This window comes from Oncorhynchus mykiss, chromosome 16 (genome assembly GCF_013265735.2).
Source record: "Oncorhynchus mykiss isolate Arlee chromosome 16, USDA_OmykA_1.1, whole genome shotgun sequence".
Classification (NCBI taxonomy): domain Eukaryota; kingdom Metazoa; phylum Chordata; class Actinopteri; order Salmoniformes; family Salmonidae; genus Oncorhynchus; species Oncorhynchus mykiss.
This window is the reverse complement of record NC_048580.1, coordinates 47,206,630-47,224,824: the sequence shown is the minus strand read 5'-3', so window position 1 is coordinate 47,224,824 and position 18,195 is coordinate 47,206,630. Positions and strand designations below refer to the sequence as shown.

Sequence of the window (18,195 nt, the reverse complement as noted above, 5' to 3'; positions counted from 1 at the left end):
CATTCTCCTCTGGCATCACAGTGTGTTTTAAGACCATATCTCTCCTTCAAAATGAAATCTACTTGCAGCCTTAAGAGGCACCAAAAAATTTAAATATTGGACACCAGTCAAAAAGGCAGATTAGTCTGACTCTGAGAGACATTCTTAATGGGTTCCTCAACAAAAGTCATTTGGTAAAGGACCATTTGGCACGACATTAAAAGATAAGAAAACAGTTATCTTAGCTGTTTCTTAACCCTTATCGAGAATTTAAGTGTTTGGCTGCCATGGCAAACAAACCACAGTCTGGAAAGCTTGAAGCATGACTTTTCAAATGGGGACATTTGTAACACATGACACAATGACAGAATCTATTTGAAGTAATACACTACATGACCAAAAGCTCGCAGTCGGCGTTCCAATTCATCCCAAAGGTGTTCGATAGGGTTGAGGTCAGGGCTCTCTACAGGCCAGTTCTTCCACACCGATCTTGACATAGACCTCGCTTTGTGCACGGGAGCATTGTCATGCTGAAACAGGAAAGGGCCTTCCCCAAACTGGTTGCCACACAGTTGGAAGCACAGAATTGTCTAGATTGTCATTGTATGTTGTAGCGTTAAGATTTCCCGTCTCTGCAACTAAGGGGCCGAGCCCGAACCCTGTAAAACAGCCCCAGACCATTATTCCTCCTCCACCAAACTTTACAGTTGGCACTATGCATTCAAGTAGGTAGCATTCTCCAGGCATCCTCCAAACCCAGATTCGTCCGTCGGACTGCTGGATGGTGAAGCGTGAGTCATCACTCCAGAAAACGCGTTTCTACTGCTCCAGAGTCCAATGGCCGCGAGCTTAACACCACTCCAGCAGACGTTTGGCATTACACATGGTGTAAGGCTTGTGTGCGGCTGCTCGGCCATGGAAACCCATTTCATTTGCTGACATTGCTTCCAAAGGCAGTTTGGAACTCGGTAGAGAGTGTTGCAACCGAGGACAGATGTTTTTTATGCACTACGCACTCTGCACTCGGCGGTCCTGTTCTGTGAGCTTGTGTGACCTACCACTTTGCAGCTGAGACGTTGTTGCTCCTAGACGTTTCCACATCACAATAACAGCACTTACAGTTGACTGGGGCAGCTCTAGCAGGGCAAACATTTGACTAACTGACCTGTTGGAAAGGTGACATTCTCACTCTAAAAATGAGGGGTTCGACAAAGGTTCTTCTAAGATCCTCAAAGTTCTTCGAAGAACCCTAGGATTCTTGCCACCGAAAATGGCCCCCAAAAGGTTCTTCCAAGAACCCCATAGGAGGTGGGGTTCAACGAGGAACCTCCTTAGTTGGTGGGGGTTCTTACAGGAACCTAACTGCCCAACTGAAACATTTGGATTTGAAAGGACAGCAGCTGCAGGCACTTAACTGTAAACATTTAAAGTACTCCTCAATTTAAGGTAAGGTATGATCTAAATTCATACTGTTTTACGATGATACCCTCTTTCTTTTCACATTTGTGCAAATCTTTCTAAAACAGAAAATGGACGCAATTCAATGGATATCAACAAAGAGGTAAGAATATGTAGGCTATAAGAATATGTTGAAGGTGAGCTGTATTGGGTGCAGATGACTGAACAGACAAGGAGGCATACACATGTAAATTGGTATTGGTATGTTATGCAGATCACATTTACCCATCCTCCTTCCTTACCTCGTCAATGAATGTCCCATAGGCCTCTACATTATGGACAAGGTATGTGTATGAAAACCATTATCAAAACAGTTTTTTTCATTCACATTTACCACAAAAACCAAGGTATAAATACTGTGCATTTTTTGTTAATCATCTGTCTAATTACTATTTTTGGGATTCACAGACTTCACCCTCCCTACACCTCTGATGAATTTAACAGGAAATCTGTTCAATAACCATTGTCAGCAGCATACCACCCTGCATACCACTGCTGGCTTGCTTCTGAAGCTAAGCAGGGGTGGTACTGGTCAGTTCCTGGATGGGAGACCAGATGCTGCTGGAAGTGGTGTTGGAGGGCCAGTAGGGGGCACTCTTTCCTCTGGTCTAAAGAAATATCCCAATGCCCCAGGGCCGTGATTGGGGACACTACCCTGTATAGGGTGCCGTCTTTCGGATGGGATGTTAAACGGGTATCCTGACTCTCTGAGGTCATTAAAGATCCCATGGCACTTATTGTAAGAGTAGGGGTCTTGTCCCTGGCTAAATTCCCAAGCTGGCCCTCAAACCATCAAGGTCACCTAATAATCCACAGTTTACAATTGGCTCATTCATCCCTCGCCCCTGTAACTATTCCACAGGTCGTTGCTGCAAATGAGAACCTGTTCTCAGTCAACTTACCTGGTAAAATATAAAATGAATTGTCATGATGTTGGCCTAGGTTTATGACAGTCATAAATCCCTTTTTCCTCTCTCTACCCTACATTTGCAAAAACCTTGGTTAACAGAGATTAAAGAAGAAGTTACAGGTCTGTGAGAGCCAGAAATCTTGCTTGTTTGTAGGTGACCAAATACTTATTTTCCACCATAATTTGCAAATAAATTCATAAAAATCCTACAATGTGATTTTCTGGATTTTCTTTCTCATTTTCTGTCATAGTTGAAGTGTACCTATGATGAAAATTACAGGCCTCTCTCATCTTTTTAAGTGGGAGAACTTGCACAATTGGTGGATGACTAAATACTTTTTTGCCCCACTGTATGTATATATACAGTACTAGTCAAAAGTGTTGGGGTGCTGCATCAAATGACATGGCCTCCGCATTCAGCCGACCTCAACCCAATTGAGATGGTTTGGGATGAGTTGGACCGTAGAGTGAAGGAAAAGCAAGTCCTCAGCATATGTGGGAATTCCTTCAAAGACTGTTGGAAAAACGTTCCTCATGAAGCTGGTTGAGTGAATGCCAAGAGTGTGCAAAGCTGTCATCAAGGCAAAGGGTGGCTACTTTGAAGAATATATATATTTGGATTTGTTTAAGACTTTTTTGGTTACTACATGATTCCATATGTGTTATTTCATAGTTTTGAGGTCTTCACTATTATTCTACAATGTAGAAAATAGTAGAAATAAAGAAAAACACTTGAATGATTAGGAGCTTTTTAAACTTTTGACTGGTATTGTATGGTGTAATATAATATGGACACAATAATAAGCACTCCACCCGATTCAAAATGGTTGCTCTTTTCAAAACATTGAATAACTAAGTGACTGAAGTATTCCATTTGTGAGCAAAGTGTTGTGTGATGAGACTGTGATAGGTACCAGCCAGCCTACATGCACCTCATGTACCTTTACCTCCCCTGACAGCTGCCTGCATCATTAGTATGCATTAAAAAGAGCAGGTGATTCTGAATAAACCACATCCTCTCCTGCAACACCTTCAGATTCTCAATCCCCACTTAGGAATGTTTTCAATCGAGAAGCTACTGATAAATGATCAATTCATTATATTTAATTATCCTCTAAAAAAAAGTATATTTAATTACCACTAAAATTCCATGAAAAACAATAGAACGAAAAAAAAAATATATATATATGTATAGCTGCCTAGAGGTAGGTAAAAGGTGGTTTCTTCTCTCTGGCAGTGGCGAGCATGATGAAGAACTGTAGGCTACACGTGTGCAGTGCGGAGGCCAATCAGAGGCTTGGAAATGTGAATTGGGCCGAGTTGGAGATTATAATGCATTTAGGTTCTAGTTTATTGAGATGCATGAATACACATTAAAAGCTTGATATTATGGCTGTTTTCAAGAAGGTCCTACTCATCACTTATTATTACAAATATCATGGTAAGGCGACTGGAAACATGACCAAATACAAACAATGCAGCTATTCCCTCCGCAAGGTAATCAAACAAGTAAAGTGTCAGTATAGAGACAAAGTAGAGTCTCAAATCAACGGCTCAAACACGAGACGCATGTGGCAGGGTCTACAGTCAATCAGGGATTACAAAAAGAAAACTAGCCCCGTCGCGGACATCGACGTCTCGCTCCCAGACAAATTAAACAACTTCTTTGCTCGCTTTGAGGACAATACAGTGCCACTGACACGGCCTGCTAGCAAAGCCTGTGGGCTCTCCTTCTACGCGGCCAACGTGAGTAAAACATTCAAACGTGTTAACCCTCGCAAGGCTGCTTGCCCAGACGGCATCCAAAGCCGTTTCCTCAGAGCATGCGCAGACCAGCTGGCTAGTGTGTTTATGGACATATTCAATCAATCCCTATCCCAGTCTGCTGTGCCCACATGCTTCAAGATGGCCACCATTGTTCCTGTTCCCAAGAAAGCTAAGGTAACTGAAGTAAATTACTATCGCCCCGTTGCACTCACTTCTGTCATCATGAAGTGCTTTGAGAGACTAGTCAAGGATCATATTGCCTCCACCCTACCTGACACCCTAGTCCCTCTCCAATTTGTTTACCGCCCCAAAAGGTCCAATGACGATGCAATCGCCAATAGGGCAGAATGCTGTTCATTGGCTACAGATCAGCATTTAACACCATGGTACCTTCCAAACTCATCATTAAGCTCGAGACCCTGGGTCTCGACTTCGCCCTGTGCAACTGGGTCCTGGACTTTCTGACGGGCCGCCTCCAGGTGGTGAAGGTAGGAAACAGCATCTCCACCTCGCTGAATCTCCACACTGGGGCCCCATAAGGGTGCGTTCTCAGCCCTCTCCTGTACTCCCTGTGTGGCCATGCACGCCTCCAACTCAATCATCAAATTTAAAGACGACACTACAGTGGTAGGCTTGATTACCAACAATGACGAGACAGCCTACAGGGAGGAGGTGAGAGCACTTGGAGTGTTGTCAGGAAAACAACCTCTCACTCAACGTCAACAAAACAAAGGAGATGATCGTGGACTTCAGGAAACAGCAGAGGGAGCACCCCCCCATCCACATCGATGGGACAGTAGAGGAGAAGGTGGAAAGTTTTAAGTTCCTCGGCGTATACATCACAGACAAACTGAAATGGTCCACCCACACAGACAGCTTGGTGAAGAAGGCACAACAGCGCCTCTTCAACCTCAGGAGGCTGAAGAAATTTGGCTAGTCACCTAAAACCCTCACAAACCTTTACAGATGCACAATCGAGAGCATCCCGTCGGGCTGTATCACCGCCTGGTACGGCAACTGCACCGCCCTCAACCGCATGGCTCTCCAGATGGTAGTGCGGTCTGTACAACGCATCACCGGGGGCAAACTACCTGCCCTCCATAACACCTACAGTACCCAATGTCACCGTAAGGCCAAAAAGATCATCAAGGACAACAACCACCTGAACCACTGCCTGTTCACCCCGCTATCATCCAGAAGACGAGGTCAGTACAGGTGCATCAAAGCTGGGACCGAGAGACTGAAAAACAGCTTCTATCTCAAGGCCATCAGACTGTTAAATAGCCATCACTAACATAGAGAGGCTGCGGCCAACATACAGACTCAAATCTCTGGCTACTTTAATAAATGGACTTAATAAAGGTATCACTCACTTTAAATAACGTCACTTTAATAATGTTTACATATCCTACATTACTCATCTCATATGTATATACTGTATTCTATACCATCTACTGCATCTTGCCTATATATTATTATTCATCCCTGTACATTGGTGTGTATTAGGTAGTTGTTGTGAATTTGTTAGATTGCTTGTTAGATATTACTGTACTGTCGGAACTAGAAGTACAAGAATTTTGCTACATTCGCGTTAACATCTGCTACCCATGTGTATGTGACCAATATGATTTGATTTGATTCCATCTAGAGTCATGGGATTACGACCAGTGGTGTTGTGCAAATTCTTTTGGCGAAGGAGTGCGTTTTTTCTTTGTGACCTCATCATTTCCTCAATCAAAGTACCGACAGATGTAGCGTATTGAATCATATCATTATATACTATGCATACAATGAATTCCACCTCCAATTGCAACATCTGCCTATGCCCACACATATTTTTTTTTTGATACACTCAAACACCAAGTTAGGCATACATCATTTCAAAATAGGTCATTATCACTGTCAATCGTGAATGATACTTCTTCATGTTTTACTGGTGAAACGTCCAAACGGCATCTCCATGCCAATCATTTGATTGATCTCAATCAGTTTCATGGGAATATGCATTTAGATCTGTTTGAATTACTGTTTCATGGGTGAATTAGAGTAGATGGTGTTAACTAACTATTAGCCTTTCTTGTATTTTGTTACAATCAAAGCATGTATCCTGCCTAGTGGTGCACTCTGTTGAGTTTAGCGCATTATATTTCTTTGGGGGAGACTATTCAGCTTCAGCTAACCATCCTAAAATCTCATTAGAAATGAGGAGGTGTTTTGGTGTAACAGTAACGTTACAGCCCTACTATGCTGTGGCATTATATTCAGTATGTTATGTAACACGCTAATGAATCATTATGTTGTAGCGGTGAAGGTTCTGTGCAGGATTTCGCAACAACATTGATTCAGCTTGATCTAACTTTACCTAACCAGCACAATTGTGAGATTTTCTTAACTTCAAAACACATTTTAGTTTTGGAGAAATAGAAGGATGCTGAAATTTGATGTTGGATAAACGTCAGAATATGAAGTCAAATCGGTAAAACTGTGAGATCCTGTGGGGAAACAACAACCAAGGGAAATCACCATGATGTAGAAGTGCCTTTTAAACAATAGTGGGAAACAAAAGCAGTCGCTAGCATCTCTCCATGTTGTTGTATTATTCTGCTAGGAAAGGTGATGCCTTCTATCACTGAGTGCTGTCTGTTAGTCTGTCAATCAGATAACAATAACAACATGGGAGGATAAAACCCCTGCAGCATAGTGCTGGAAAATGGATTACATCCCAAATCCCCAGGGAGAGGCTTAAAGCTCCTCTAAACAGGAAGTAGAGTGTTAAAAGTACTGTACACGACTGATCTGACCTCAGCTCAGTGTCTGGCCTTTTCACATAGAACATCCCTGTGTATGTTGTTAAACCATCCACACACGTCACCAATGCTTTATCCTTAAAGTACCTTAATGTATACTGCATACCCTATAGAAAGTGTGTACCTCTCAAAGATGTCAGCACACAAGAAAATAATATTATGGGGAAAATAGGACTGAACTGCTCGAAAGGTTACCAAATGACTTCTTCTAACATGACAAATTCAAGCCCGATATCAAATGAGAAAATGACAATGTTTTCTGTGAAGAATTACTGGTGCAGTCAAACAGTCTCATCCTCCAGCCCACTGCTTTCATCAGTACGTTTGGTGGTGATGATGACACTTGTTCTGGTGCTGTGTGTGACTTTGAAAAAAACAATTATAATAATGAAACCGGTCTTTGGACTGGTGTGTCTGTGAGAACCAGGGGGCTAGGTTGTGTCTCTCTTGCTATATTTAGTCAGACAGAACAGACAGCGGGCTGAAGGAGATGAGAGGAGACAGTCTTGGCTGATTGGGTATGACAGTGTTCTCCCCCCCTTGTCCCCCTCTATGCCAGCTAGACAACTCAGCTCTACGTGCACAGAGAAGCGTACACATGCATGGTGACATAAGCCCGGGTTAGTAATGTACACGGCATGGTGTCAGAAACAGAGGGAGATGTGAAATGACACCTCTGGTTCTTTAGTGTACCGTACACTGTACACAAATAGAGGAATGTGCAAAATGACATCTCTAACCTCAGTTTACCCAACACAGAGGAGGGGCTCACACATCAGTGGGTTTTCACAGAACATAATTACAGAATCAAATGCAAATCTTTTAGACTTTCATCTGCTGAATTTATGCTAGACGCTGAATCCATGCTAGACACTGAATCCATTGGGTTGGGTACACTGGGCCACTAGAGGGCATACAACCACAGGCAAAGTCACAGCATTCACCACCATACAACACCCTTATATAAACCACTTTGCCTGAAGTGTAATATTGTGACATATGTCTCAACAAATTAACAGTTTATGCTCATTTAGACATGTATTGAAAGAGATAATTTGGCAACAAGCATGATACATTTTTTCCCCTGTGAAACCAATTCCAAGGATCAGTATCCTTCCTTGAGATATAGGTTGTGGTTATCTAAACCTTGGGCCCTGTGGCCTGTATTTATAGTGAGTGTATCTGCAGAAGTAGCCTGCCTGTGTGAAGGCTCTCTCTCCGGGCTAAGCTGAGTCATGGATGGCCCTGGCTGCGAGTCCAGAGATGAGGAGTTAGTCTAATGAACAGAGTCACAGTGGAGCAAAGTTATATTTCTAAGATAGCTGTTGGGATGGTGTAAATAAAACTAGGCTGCATTTACACACTGCAATGGATATTCCAACCCTGAGACCGGCTTTGCTCTTGCTGTGTGCTGTCTAACCAATTGCTTTGCTATGTAGGCCTAAGGTGGCAGGCATTTCAGGAGGAGAGTCAAAGTCCAAAAGTAGTACATTTTTTTGGACTATCTTACATGAGAACTAGCTGCCTTATGTTCTGTTCAGTTTGAGAAGTAGAGCACAAAGATGAGGAGAACCGAAGGTCAAATTTGATAGCTTGCTACTTACTAATATAAATTGTTTTATTAAAAACAATATTTTTCTTGCCCCTGATTTATTTATCAGCAGTATTGACCTCACAATAAACCAGATTCAAGGAATTTACATTGTGGTGCTATAACTTGAAGCAGCAGTAGCGGCAAAATCAATCGGAAAAGGACAACTCATGGTGCTGAAAGTGGGCAAAATCGAGTAAGCATAATTAATTTTAACTGTCTTCATTTTAATTAGACTTTACTAACCACAAGAGGGCTTTGTGTTGGAGACTATTTCTTCCTATTTAAGAAATAAAAGTTAGGCATATCTGTTTGAAAGACGAAATTAGGCTATATGCTGCTTTATCCATAGATTTGTCGGTAAATTCCTCCACCCACCATGCACTCTTTAAATAGCCTACCTCTATGTCAATAAAGGGCTGTTAAGTTAAAACCAAGACTCGAAATTGAGGGGTTAGTTTAGGTTAGTTTAAGATTTTTAAGTAAATAAAAAGTATCCTGTTATATAAAGTGATCTAAAACAGTGCGTTGGTCCGCGAAGCATTATGCTAGAAACAAGCTGTAAAATACCAGGGAAAGACTAGACTCCGATGCATATGAGGATATCATTGTTTAGTTTATTTGACATTGAGGCTTCAATAGCCGGAGAAGAAGAAAAAAAGTAATTTGCTTGGGAAGTAATCTAATTCTGTCGCTATCAATTTATTAAGCAATTCACTTGCTGTACAATAGAAGATGTTTAAACCCAGACAGCTTTTGGGGAAACACTTTCTCTCGTTGGGTTAAGCCACGGAATAAGAGTAGCCAGCAGTTAAAGCGGCATCGGTAGGCCTACTCTGTCTGGGGTGGAAAGGTAGGCCTACTCTGCCTGGGGTGGAAAGGTAGGCCTACTCTGCCTGGGGTGGAAAGGTAGGCCTACTCTGCCTGGGGTGGAAAGGGTAGTAGGTAGTACCTATGATAAAAATTACAGACCTCTACATGCTTTGTAAGTAGGAAAACCTGCAAAATCGGCAGCGTATCAAATACTTGTTCTCCCCACTCCAGGCCTACTCTGTCTGGGGTGGAAAGGTAGGCCTAACTTTTGACTTTTCATATTTAACTACTTGCAAACAGGTACAGTTTTGTTGCAAAAAAGACACACTGTGTGCTATCAAAATTAATGCGTTGCCATGTAACGCTTACAGGACGAAGAACAGTTTCTAAAACTGCATAAGGCTCTGATCTGTCCAAGTGAGGGTAAACATGTTCTCTGCTATCCACTTTGTTCTAATTATTATTTTGGGTATAGGGGAGGCTAAATTGTTATTTTTTCAAGTGTTCAGGGAGGGTTTAGGAAAAATATATTTTGCTGAAGGGAGGGCCATACATTTTCATTTCAGGGAGGTCCAATTTTCTCCATATAACACTTATTATAAATAACATTCACTCACTTAGTTATAGTTGTTTCAAAATATGTAGATTTTGTTTTTATATGATTTAGTTTCAGAAAACATGCGTGGGAGGCAGGAGCCTCTCCTGCCAGTTTACCAACCAACACAGGATTCCAACTAATTACTGCTATTCCTTTTAAAGGATTTTAGAGAGGGACACAGATTGAGGGGGTCCAGCTGTCTCTGTGACACAAGTACTCCCTCTAAGACCTAGTTTGACAACAAGTCACGTCAAAATGTGGATCACCATGACAATATGTATATGTGACATCAGTAGATTTATAATTGAACACATTTCTGAAGATTTTACACTATTGTGGAGAGATGTACTGCTTGGATTCTTTACATACGATAGAAGTAATTAATTTCATTATTTCATTATTCTTTTTGCCAAATTTCACATTCACAAATGTAAATTTACAAACAAAAAAACACATTTTCTTACCCTACAAAAATAAATTGAACTGTATTTTAAGACAGTTAAATACTCTACTAACAAAAAAGCTGTTAGATTTGTAAGTGTATATATGTCCCTTAAGGTCCTTGTGTAATTGTAATGTAATATTGTACCCCCTAGCGCGATTGTCCATTGTATATAATCTATATATACTTGTGTTCCCTCGTGTACTTTCTGTATTGATTTGTTGTTGATAAAAATATATATTTTTTAATAAATACATTTAAAAAATGTTGTGAGTTCTTCACAGGAATATTCAGAGTACTATTCAAATCTGGCAGAAGCAGCAGGAATGATAAAAGCAGAGTTTCTAACTATTTTCAAGGAAAGTAGCTGTTGGTTGCTCCGTTTGTCGCTAGAAGTCGCAAGATGACGTCATTACACTTACGCTGTCCCTCAGTCTCTCATGCAATGACAAATTCTCCAAAGTAAAAAATATAATGTTTGAAGGAGAACAAAAAGGAACCGATTAAATAATTAGACAGCACAGAAAAAAAATGTAAGGTAGATAACTTTTTTCGAAAATGTATTTTTTTTACTTAAAAAAATATGATTATTTATGCCTTGGAGAGCTGTGGTGCCATTTAACAACAAGTACCGGATTTAATACAATCGCTCCACTCGCTGCAGCAACGTGGAGAGGACAAGAGGCTAGAGGGGAGAGAGGCTAGGGAGGGAGCAGAGAGTGGCGGGGGAAGGGGCGCAAGTGACCGCTGCACACACACGCGGAGCCTCAGAGAGGGAGCAGACTGCAGAGCAATAAGTAGATGATTCACAGACTGGCACTCTCTTTTATCTAAATTCTCAATCCCTTCAGGGTGTTTGCAATCACTCTACTCTACATAACTTCATATTTGCCATTGCTGCGGGATATAGGATGGAAATAGACACAGCTAAATGTGACAAACTCCACTATTGGTATTGTGATATGAATTGACATGAGCCTTCATAAGCATTACATAACATTGAGCAAACACAGAGGGGTGAATCATGGTTCCACAGTAAATGCTAATCAGCCCAAACAGCATGAGGAGAACTAATCACTGACTGTCTTTATTGTATGACTCAGTATTAATGCGAATGTCTTCAGGTAGGGACAGTCACTGACCTACATAACTCACAGGGAAGACAGACAGAGAGAACTAGACTGGTCACAGAGCAGATGGAGGTGGCAAAACAACAAAACATTTATCTGCTATTGGAAGTAAACTGTCTACCTGAGAAATAAAAACTGGCAGTCTGGCACCATTATGGAAAAGTAGAGAAAATCAAGCTAGCATTTTAGCAGCATATATTGCTAATCAAATTCCACGTTTCTGATATAGTTGTCTACCGTGTACCATGGGCCAATCAAAGGTGTTAACACAATGTTCAAACATCGGTACTTGGTGAATTTTAAACTGACGTCTTCAGGTCTGTCCCAAGTAAAGTGGTTCAACAAATACCCTTATCAATATGCGCCTATGCACAGGAAATGCATTGCTATTTCCACACGCCAAAACAATAGAACATTCCTTTCTATAGCACAGACAAAGGGAAACTCACCAGATTTTCTTTGGTCTTCCGATTCGGAAAGGTGAGCAAGGCATGTTGGTATCTTGTGTTTTTATTGTTCTTGTCTAGAGGTTAACTGATAAACACCAAGCTTCTTTACAAGATCTCAAAACTGTATTTTGCAGGTTTTAGCAGATTAACTTCCTGCAACAAGTCCTCTTTGTGGGCCTACAAAATAAACAGCACTTTCTGGGAGACCTCTGTCCAAGCCTGCAACATACATGCAGCCACATGATTCTCCTTGGCTTTGTTAGTGGTTTGTTTTTTTCCACAGAGAGATGTTGGGAAAGGTCTTTGAGGTTCTTTTGAAAATGACTCACCTCCACCTATTGTTTTTCAGCTGAATATATTGAAGGAAAGCTGATAGCAGGTACAACCTGCGTCATTCAATTTTCAACTTTTCTCCGTTTTAGCATTGATTTAATCCCAATTGGCCATGCAGACCATTCTAAGACTGCTATTGAGCTCTAAATTACATTCAGCTAATAAGTATTACTATAGAAATGTAAAAAACCCTGTATTCCCAAATTGTCTTACAGTATCAGGAAGAATGTTCTGCAGTATCAGGAAGCGGTCCTACTCCCCTCTATTCTAATCTCCTCCTGTGTTCCAGGTAGTGCTGAGTAATGCAGGCCTGGTTTCGACCAGACAGAGAATGGATGCTCCTGAGTGAGTACTCCCACAGGGACTAAGCAGAGAGCCTCTGTCCTTGTGCGGTGACACAGCGAGAGAGAGAGGGGTGGAGGTCGGGCTGACATCCAGTGCAACCCTTCAACCTCCAGGACAGCCAGGGAGAGTTGAGCTCCATCTGCTCCTGTCCGTGTGTCTGCAGTGTCGGTGCCAGGCTCCACATGCCACTCAGCAGCAGAACAGAGCCGTAGCCTTACTTCGCCTGCGCCACCCTGTCAACACTGCAGAACAGTTAGGCAGTGCCTTTACTGTGATAATGGGACTTGGGAAGGGGAGTGCGGCAGACCGGCTGGGCAGGACGGTGTCCCATGCTGCTCTCCCTCTATCAGTGGCTCGTGTATTACTTTACTCAGTCTGTGGGATCTCAAGTGAAACTGTTCAAGTTCTTATCATAGAGGCGTCATAGAGGCAGGTGTCATGACCATAGGGGGCACAAGGTCATGTGCCCCCTCAGATTTGTCCTGTTTAAAATTATCCAGGTATTTCAGATGTTCAATTAATTACTAAACTTCCTTTTCAAGTGCAGGTTTTATATTTATTTATCAAAATATCTATAAGCTGTATTGCAGAGGTGCCACACTGACTGAACCAAGCAAAGAGAACACCTCCCTTATTTTCCCTAGCAAGTGGTTCTTTGTGCATGTGACAAATAAAACTTGAAACTTCCTTCCAAGGAGCAAAGATATGCTAGATAGTCTATGTCTAGTGCGTGCAGACAGTATTGTCAGTGGAGGAGGAGAGAGAGTGTAGAGTGATACCAGCTCCATACAAACACACAGCATTTGATTTTAGCTGTCGATGATGGACAGGATTCGCAGGAGGTATATTTGTAAATTAATTGTTTGTAAATGAATCAAGCTATGTAGCCTATTTAAGCCTTCTTGGTGAATAAATACAACCAATATGCTTTATTGTTTCTCTGTAATACTAGCCACCTAGCAATTTTCTGAAGTTGGCTTTAGCTAGCCAGCTAGATAGGTTTCCAATATCCCAACCTAATAACTAGCTACCAAGCCATTTCAGGCTATCAATAAAGTAGCATGTCTAGTAGCATCCACATGTTCATCTGACTCCCTTTAACCCTAATTTGCTCCAGGGGCACTGTACTACTATGACTGACTGTGTAAAACAACACATTTCATTGCACCTATCCAGTGTGAGACAATAAAACATATATTATTCACTGCTCAAACAAGATACACTGTTTACAAATAATAACCAATCATAAAGCTTCAAATGTTTAAATATAGCTATTTAAACCAATCAAACGCCAGGCACACAGCCAATCCCTTTTCATGCAAACATTCCCTCAGAACTGTGAGCTAAGTAATGGCATGAGCTAGCTAGCAAGAACAACAACAATGGAATTCGGTGTAACTGAATCTTTCTTTGACAAAAAACAAATGATGAAAATGATCAACCACAACCAGAAGATGATGATGACACTTTCGGAGATGCTGCTACAGATCCTTCTCCTCAGAAAAATAAAAAGCTCTACATGTTCCGAGAGGGGTAGCTTTGCGAATTCAAGTAGCTAAGGAGGGAACAAATTAGCAACACAATGTTCTGTGAGTACTGTCGAAAGTGTGGAGTAATATCAGCAGGAAGACTTATTTTGCCACTGGCCACAGCAACCTAAACCACGAGTCGTTGCTAAAACATTACTTAAGCCAAAAGCACATCAAGTGCATCGGGACAGGGGCTGGAGCAACATCGCTACGTCTACTAGCTACCAGAAGTATTTGACAGGCAACAGGTGACAGCCCAAGCTGGTCAACAGGCAGAGCTAGAGATGACATTTTACACAGCTTACTGCATTACCAAAGAGTAGATGGCTTTTACCAAATTCAGACCCATGTTACTCACCCAGAAAAAAACATTTATGACAAATCAACTCCACATTTGGAAACGTGATGTCCTGTGCAAACATCATTGCTACTATACGGGAAGGGTTAGTGTTATCCCGGTTCCTTAGGACGTCCAAACCCTAAAAGCTAGTTGATTTATTAGCTACATTCTAGATCTAAGAAATCGATTAGTCATTGTGAGAGGAGACTAAGCATGTATTTAATTAAGTGTCAGTTCATAGTCAGCTTGTTGCTTTTTTACAACATTCATTTTATTACATAGTTTTGTATTATGTTTATTATTATTATCTGTTCGCTAAATGCAGTAATGTATAACAGTTTGCAGTTGCACTTTTAAATACAATAAAAGTTATCTTTTAATCACCTATATACATATTATTTGCGCTTTTGAATACAATCAATCTTCTGTTTTGTACGTTACATTTGTCTGTCCAAAACTAATAATGTATGGGTGCGTTCGTAAATTCACTCTGGAGTGCCAGAGAATGCTCAGTGTGTGGTCTGGGCATTCCTAAATTCAGAGCTTTGTCAGATGGCTCTCGGAGCGTTTAGAGCGCACACTGGACGCTCTGACCGAGGAGTAGGGTTGATCCGAGCGTTCTGACCTCACAACGGCAGTCTAACTGGCTAAAGTTAGCTAGCTATTTCCAGACATAAATTAGAGAACACCCCACTCTAACCATTTTACTCACCGTAGCAGAGCTGGTTAGGCTGTGTTCATGTCATCCAGAGCGTTGGTGACTAACTGTGCTTCTGTCAACAATTTAATTATGCTTTTTTTGCCAATGTTTACTGACACTGGCCATATTCAACGGGTGTTGAACGTTCCTAAATTCATCAGTTATTCTGTGCTCTGGCACACTCAGACGAGAGTGCTCTGAAATCGGAGTAGATAGCCAGAGTGAATTTATGAACACGCCCTAAATAAATAGGTTTGTTGTTGCACTTTTGAATACAATTATTAAAAGTCGTTTTTATTCTGTCTTTCCCACTCTCTTGTGATGCGTTCTACATAATCAAGGTAACAACTGATGGAAATTGAGAATGATAGGACAGTCATTTTCAGTAAAAATAGTATTTTTTTTCTGGTGCTCCTAAATTTTGTCTGGTGCTCCTTACTTTTTGAAGTTAGGCACAACCGTGCTATCAATGAGAAAAGTTCATTTAGAGCCCTGCCTGTATGTATCCTTCACATACAATAAGTTGTCCTTAAGTTGCAGTGTAACTGATACTACATGACGCAGAATCAGAAGAAGAGGAACTCACCATATGCTTCTGGCCCTGGAGAAAGTCTTGTCCACTCTGAAAAGAAAGAGCGAGGTGAGAGTTAGTCTAGCTGCTGCCTCTATTATCCATTTACTGTAATAATGTTTAATACTGTCCTTGTGATCCACAGTTATAGAATAGATGTCTAAAACTGACATTTGTACCAATGCTGCTTCTCACAATCCAGCTTTCTCAATCTATTTTAATCAACCACTGTAATGTGGGGTAACCCAAGAGACAAGAGCACTGGCACCAACATGAATAGTTAATGTTTTTTTGTTTTCTAACAAAGAGAGACAGTGCTATACATAAGGTCTTCTATTGATCTCACAGGGAGTACAGCAGTCTGCTTGGCTACACAATACATTGCTTTTAAGTTTGAGCTGAGAAAAAGGATGGTGTACAGCACTACTTCAGTTCAGTAAACATGGCCATTTCAGCTCAGTGCTGTAAACACTATAATACAGAAAATGCGTTGGGGAGTAGCAGTTACTCTAAATAACTAAGTGGCACTTGTAGGGATCGGTGCCAGTCCTGCATTTCCTGACACACAAACTCCACTTGTTCCATTACTGAATGCAGGTTGCACCCGTCTTTCAAACAAAGCATGCTCGCATGACCAGGACTTCCTAAAGACCTCCTGAGCTTCATGTGACTTTTTGAAACCAGTGGTGTTCATATGGCTCTAGTCATATGATCAAATGATACACCGTGGATGTGAATTAAATCAACTGCCAGCCTGTGATTCTCAATTTATGTCAGCAGATGGTACAATGGGACTTGGTACACAAACACATTTTTTGATCTGGCCCAGTCTTGCTTTTGGACTCCTACAGTCTATTCTCCAGGACCTCCAGGACTAGCATGACTAAGGGGTTGGTGCTCTGTAGTGATTGTTGGGAACTAGTGAGTGGGATGTTTAAGATGTCTAAACGACCTCCTACAGCTGTCTCTTCTACTGTGGATCTGATCTCACGCTAATGTTTCCCCCCCTACTGGGATGACAGTCCATGATCAGATGTCCAGGGTCACATCCCAAATGGCACCCTATTCCCTATATAGTATGCTACTTTTCACCAGGGCCCATATGACTGGACAAAAGAAGTGGACTATGTAGGGAATAGGGTGCCATTTTGGGACTTTTTTGGGACTCCACCCAGACTCCCAGTGGAGTTTCAGGAATCCAGGCCTCTTACTCATCTTTCCATGGATCTCTGTCTATTCTGTCACCAGGAATCGTCTGCATTTTCTATGGACTCACAACCCAACTTACATCCCAGGACTCCCAGTACCATTATTGGAAATAGGGCTGGTATGAACATTCTGAGGGTTGACCTCTTTGCATCACAAGATAGGCCTAAAATGCCTTCAAAAAGTATTCACACCCCTTGACTTTTTCCACATTTTGTTGTGTTACAAAGTGGTATTAAAATGTCAGTTTTTTGTCAAAGATCTACACAAAATACTCATGTCAAAATGGAAGAAGAATTACATTTTTTTTTTTAATTAAATGGTCAAATAAAACACTAATATATTTTATTAGATAAGTATTCTACCCCCTGAGTCAATACATGTCAGAATCACCTTTGGAAGCCATTACAGCTTTCTGGGTAAGTCTCTTAAGAACTTTGCCAACCTGGATTGTACAATATTTGCCCATTATTCTTTTTAAATTATTAAAGCTCTGTCAAGTTGGTTGTTGATCATTGCTAGATAGTCATTTTCAAGTCTTGCGATAGATTTTCAAGCCGATTTAACTAGGCCACTCAGAAACATTCAATGTTGTCGTGGCAAGTAACTCCAGTGTATATCTGGCCTTGTGTTTTAGGTTATATTCCTGCTGAAAGATGGAGTTGTCTGATGGAAAGCAGACTGAACCAGGTTTTCATCTAGGACTTTGCCTGGGCTTAGCTCTATTCTTTTTATTTTTATCCTCAAACTCCCTAGTCCTTACAGATGACAAGCATATCCATAACATGATGCAGCCACCACCATGCTTGATAATTTGAGGAGTTGTATACAGTAATGTATTGTATTGGATTTGCCCCAAACATAACACTTTGTATTCAGGACAAAAAGTACATTTCCTTGCCACATTTTTTTCAGTATGACTTTGTTGCTATGTTTTGGAATAATTTTATTCTGTACGGGCATCCTTCTTTTCACTCTGTCAATTAGATTAGCATAGTGGAGTAACTACAATGTTGTTGATCCATCATCAGTTCTCCTATCACAGCCATTTAACTCTGTAACTGGTTTAAAATCCCCATTGGCCTCATGGTGAAATCCCTGAGGGGTTTCCTTCCTCTCTGTCAACTGAGTTAGGAAGGACGCCTGTATCTTTGTAGTGACTGGGTGTATTGATACCCCGTCCAAAATGTAATTAATAACAAATGGATGTACAATGTCTGCTTTATT

At 41.2% G+C, this 18,195-nt stretch overlaps 1 protein-coding gene across 15 annotated transcripts in view; it reads right to left on the bottom strand.

Moving 5' to 3' along the window:
• Positions 1 to 18,195, bottom strand: part of LOC110492141 (rap1 GTPase-activating protein 1) — a 125,389-nt gene that overhangs the window by 59,081 nt on the left and 48,113 nt on the right. For 12 of the 15 annotated variants that reach the window (XM_036947073.1, XM_036947055.1, XM_036947057.1 and 9 more), the window contains exon 2: positions 15,778 to 15,813. Coding sequence is in view for 14 of the 15 variants with exons in the window: in XM_036947055.1 (XP_036802950.1) it covers positions 15,778 to 15,813 (36 nt within the window). In the remaining variant the exon portion in view is untranslated. Of the gene's footprint in view, positions 1 to 11,944; positions 12,169 to 14,509; positions 14,624 to 15,777; positions 15,814 to 18,195 lie in introns of those variants that run through there. The other 3 variants (XM_036947061.1, XM_036947064.1, XM_036947060.1) reach the window with 2 other exon arrangements.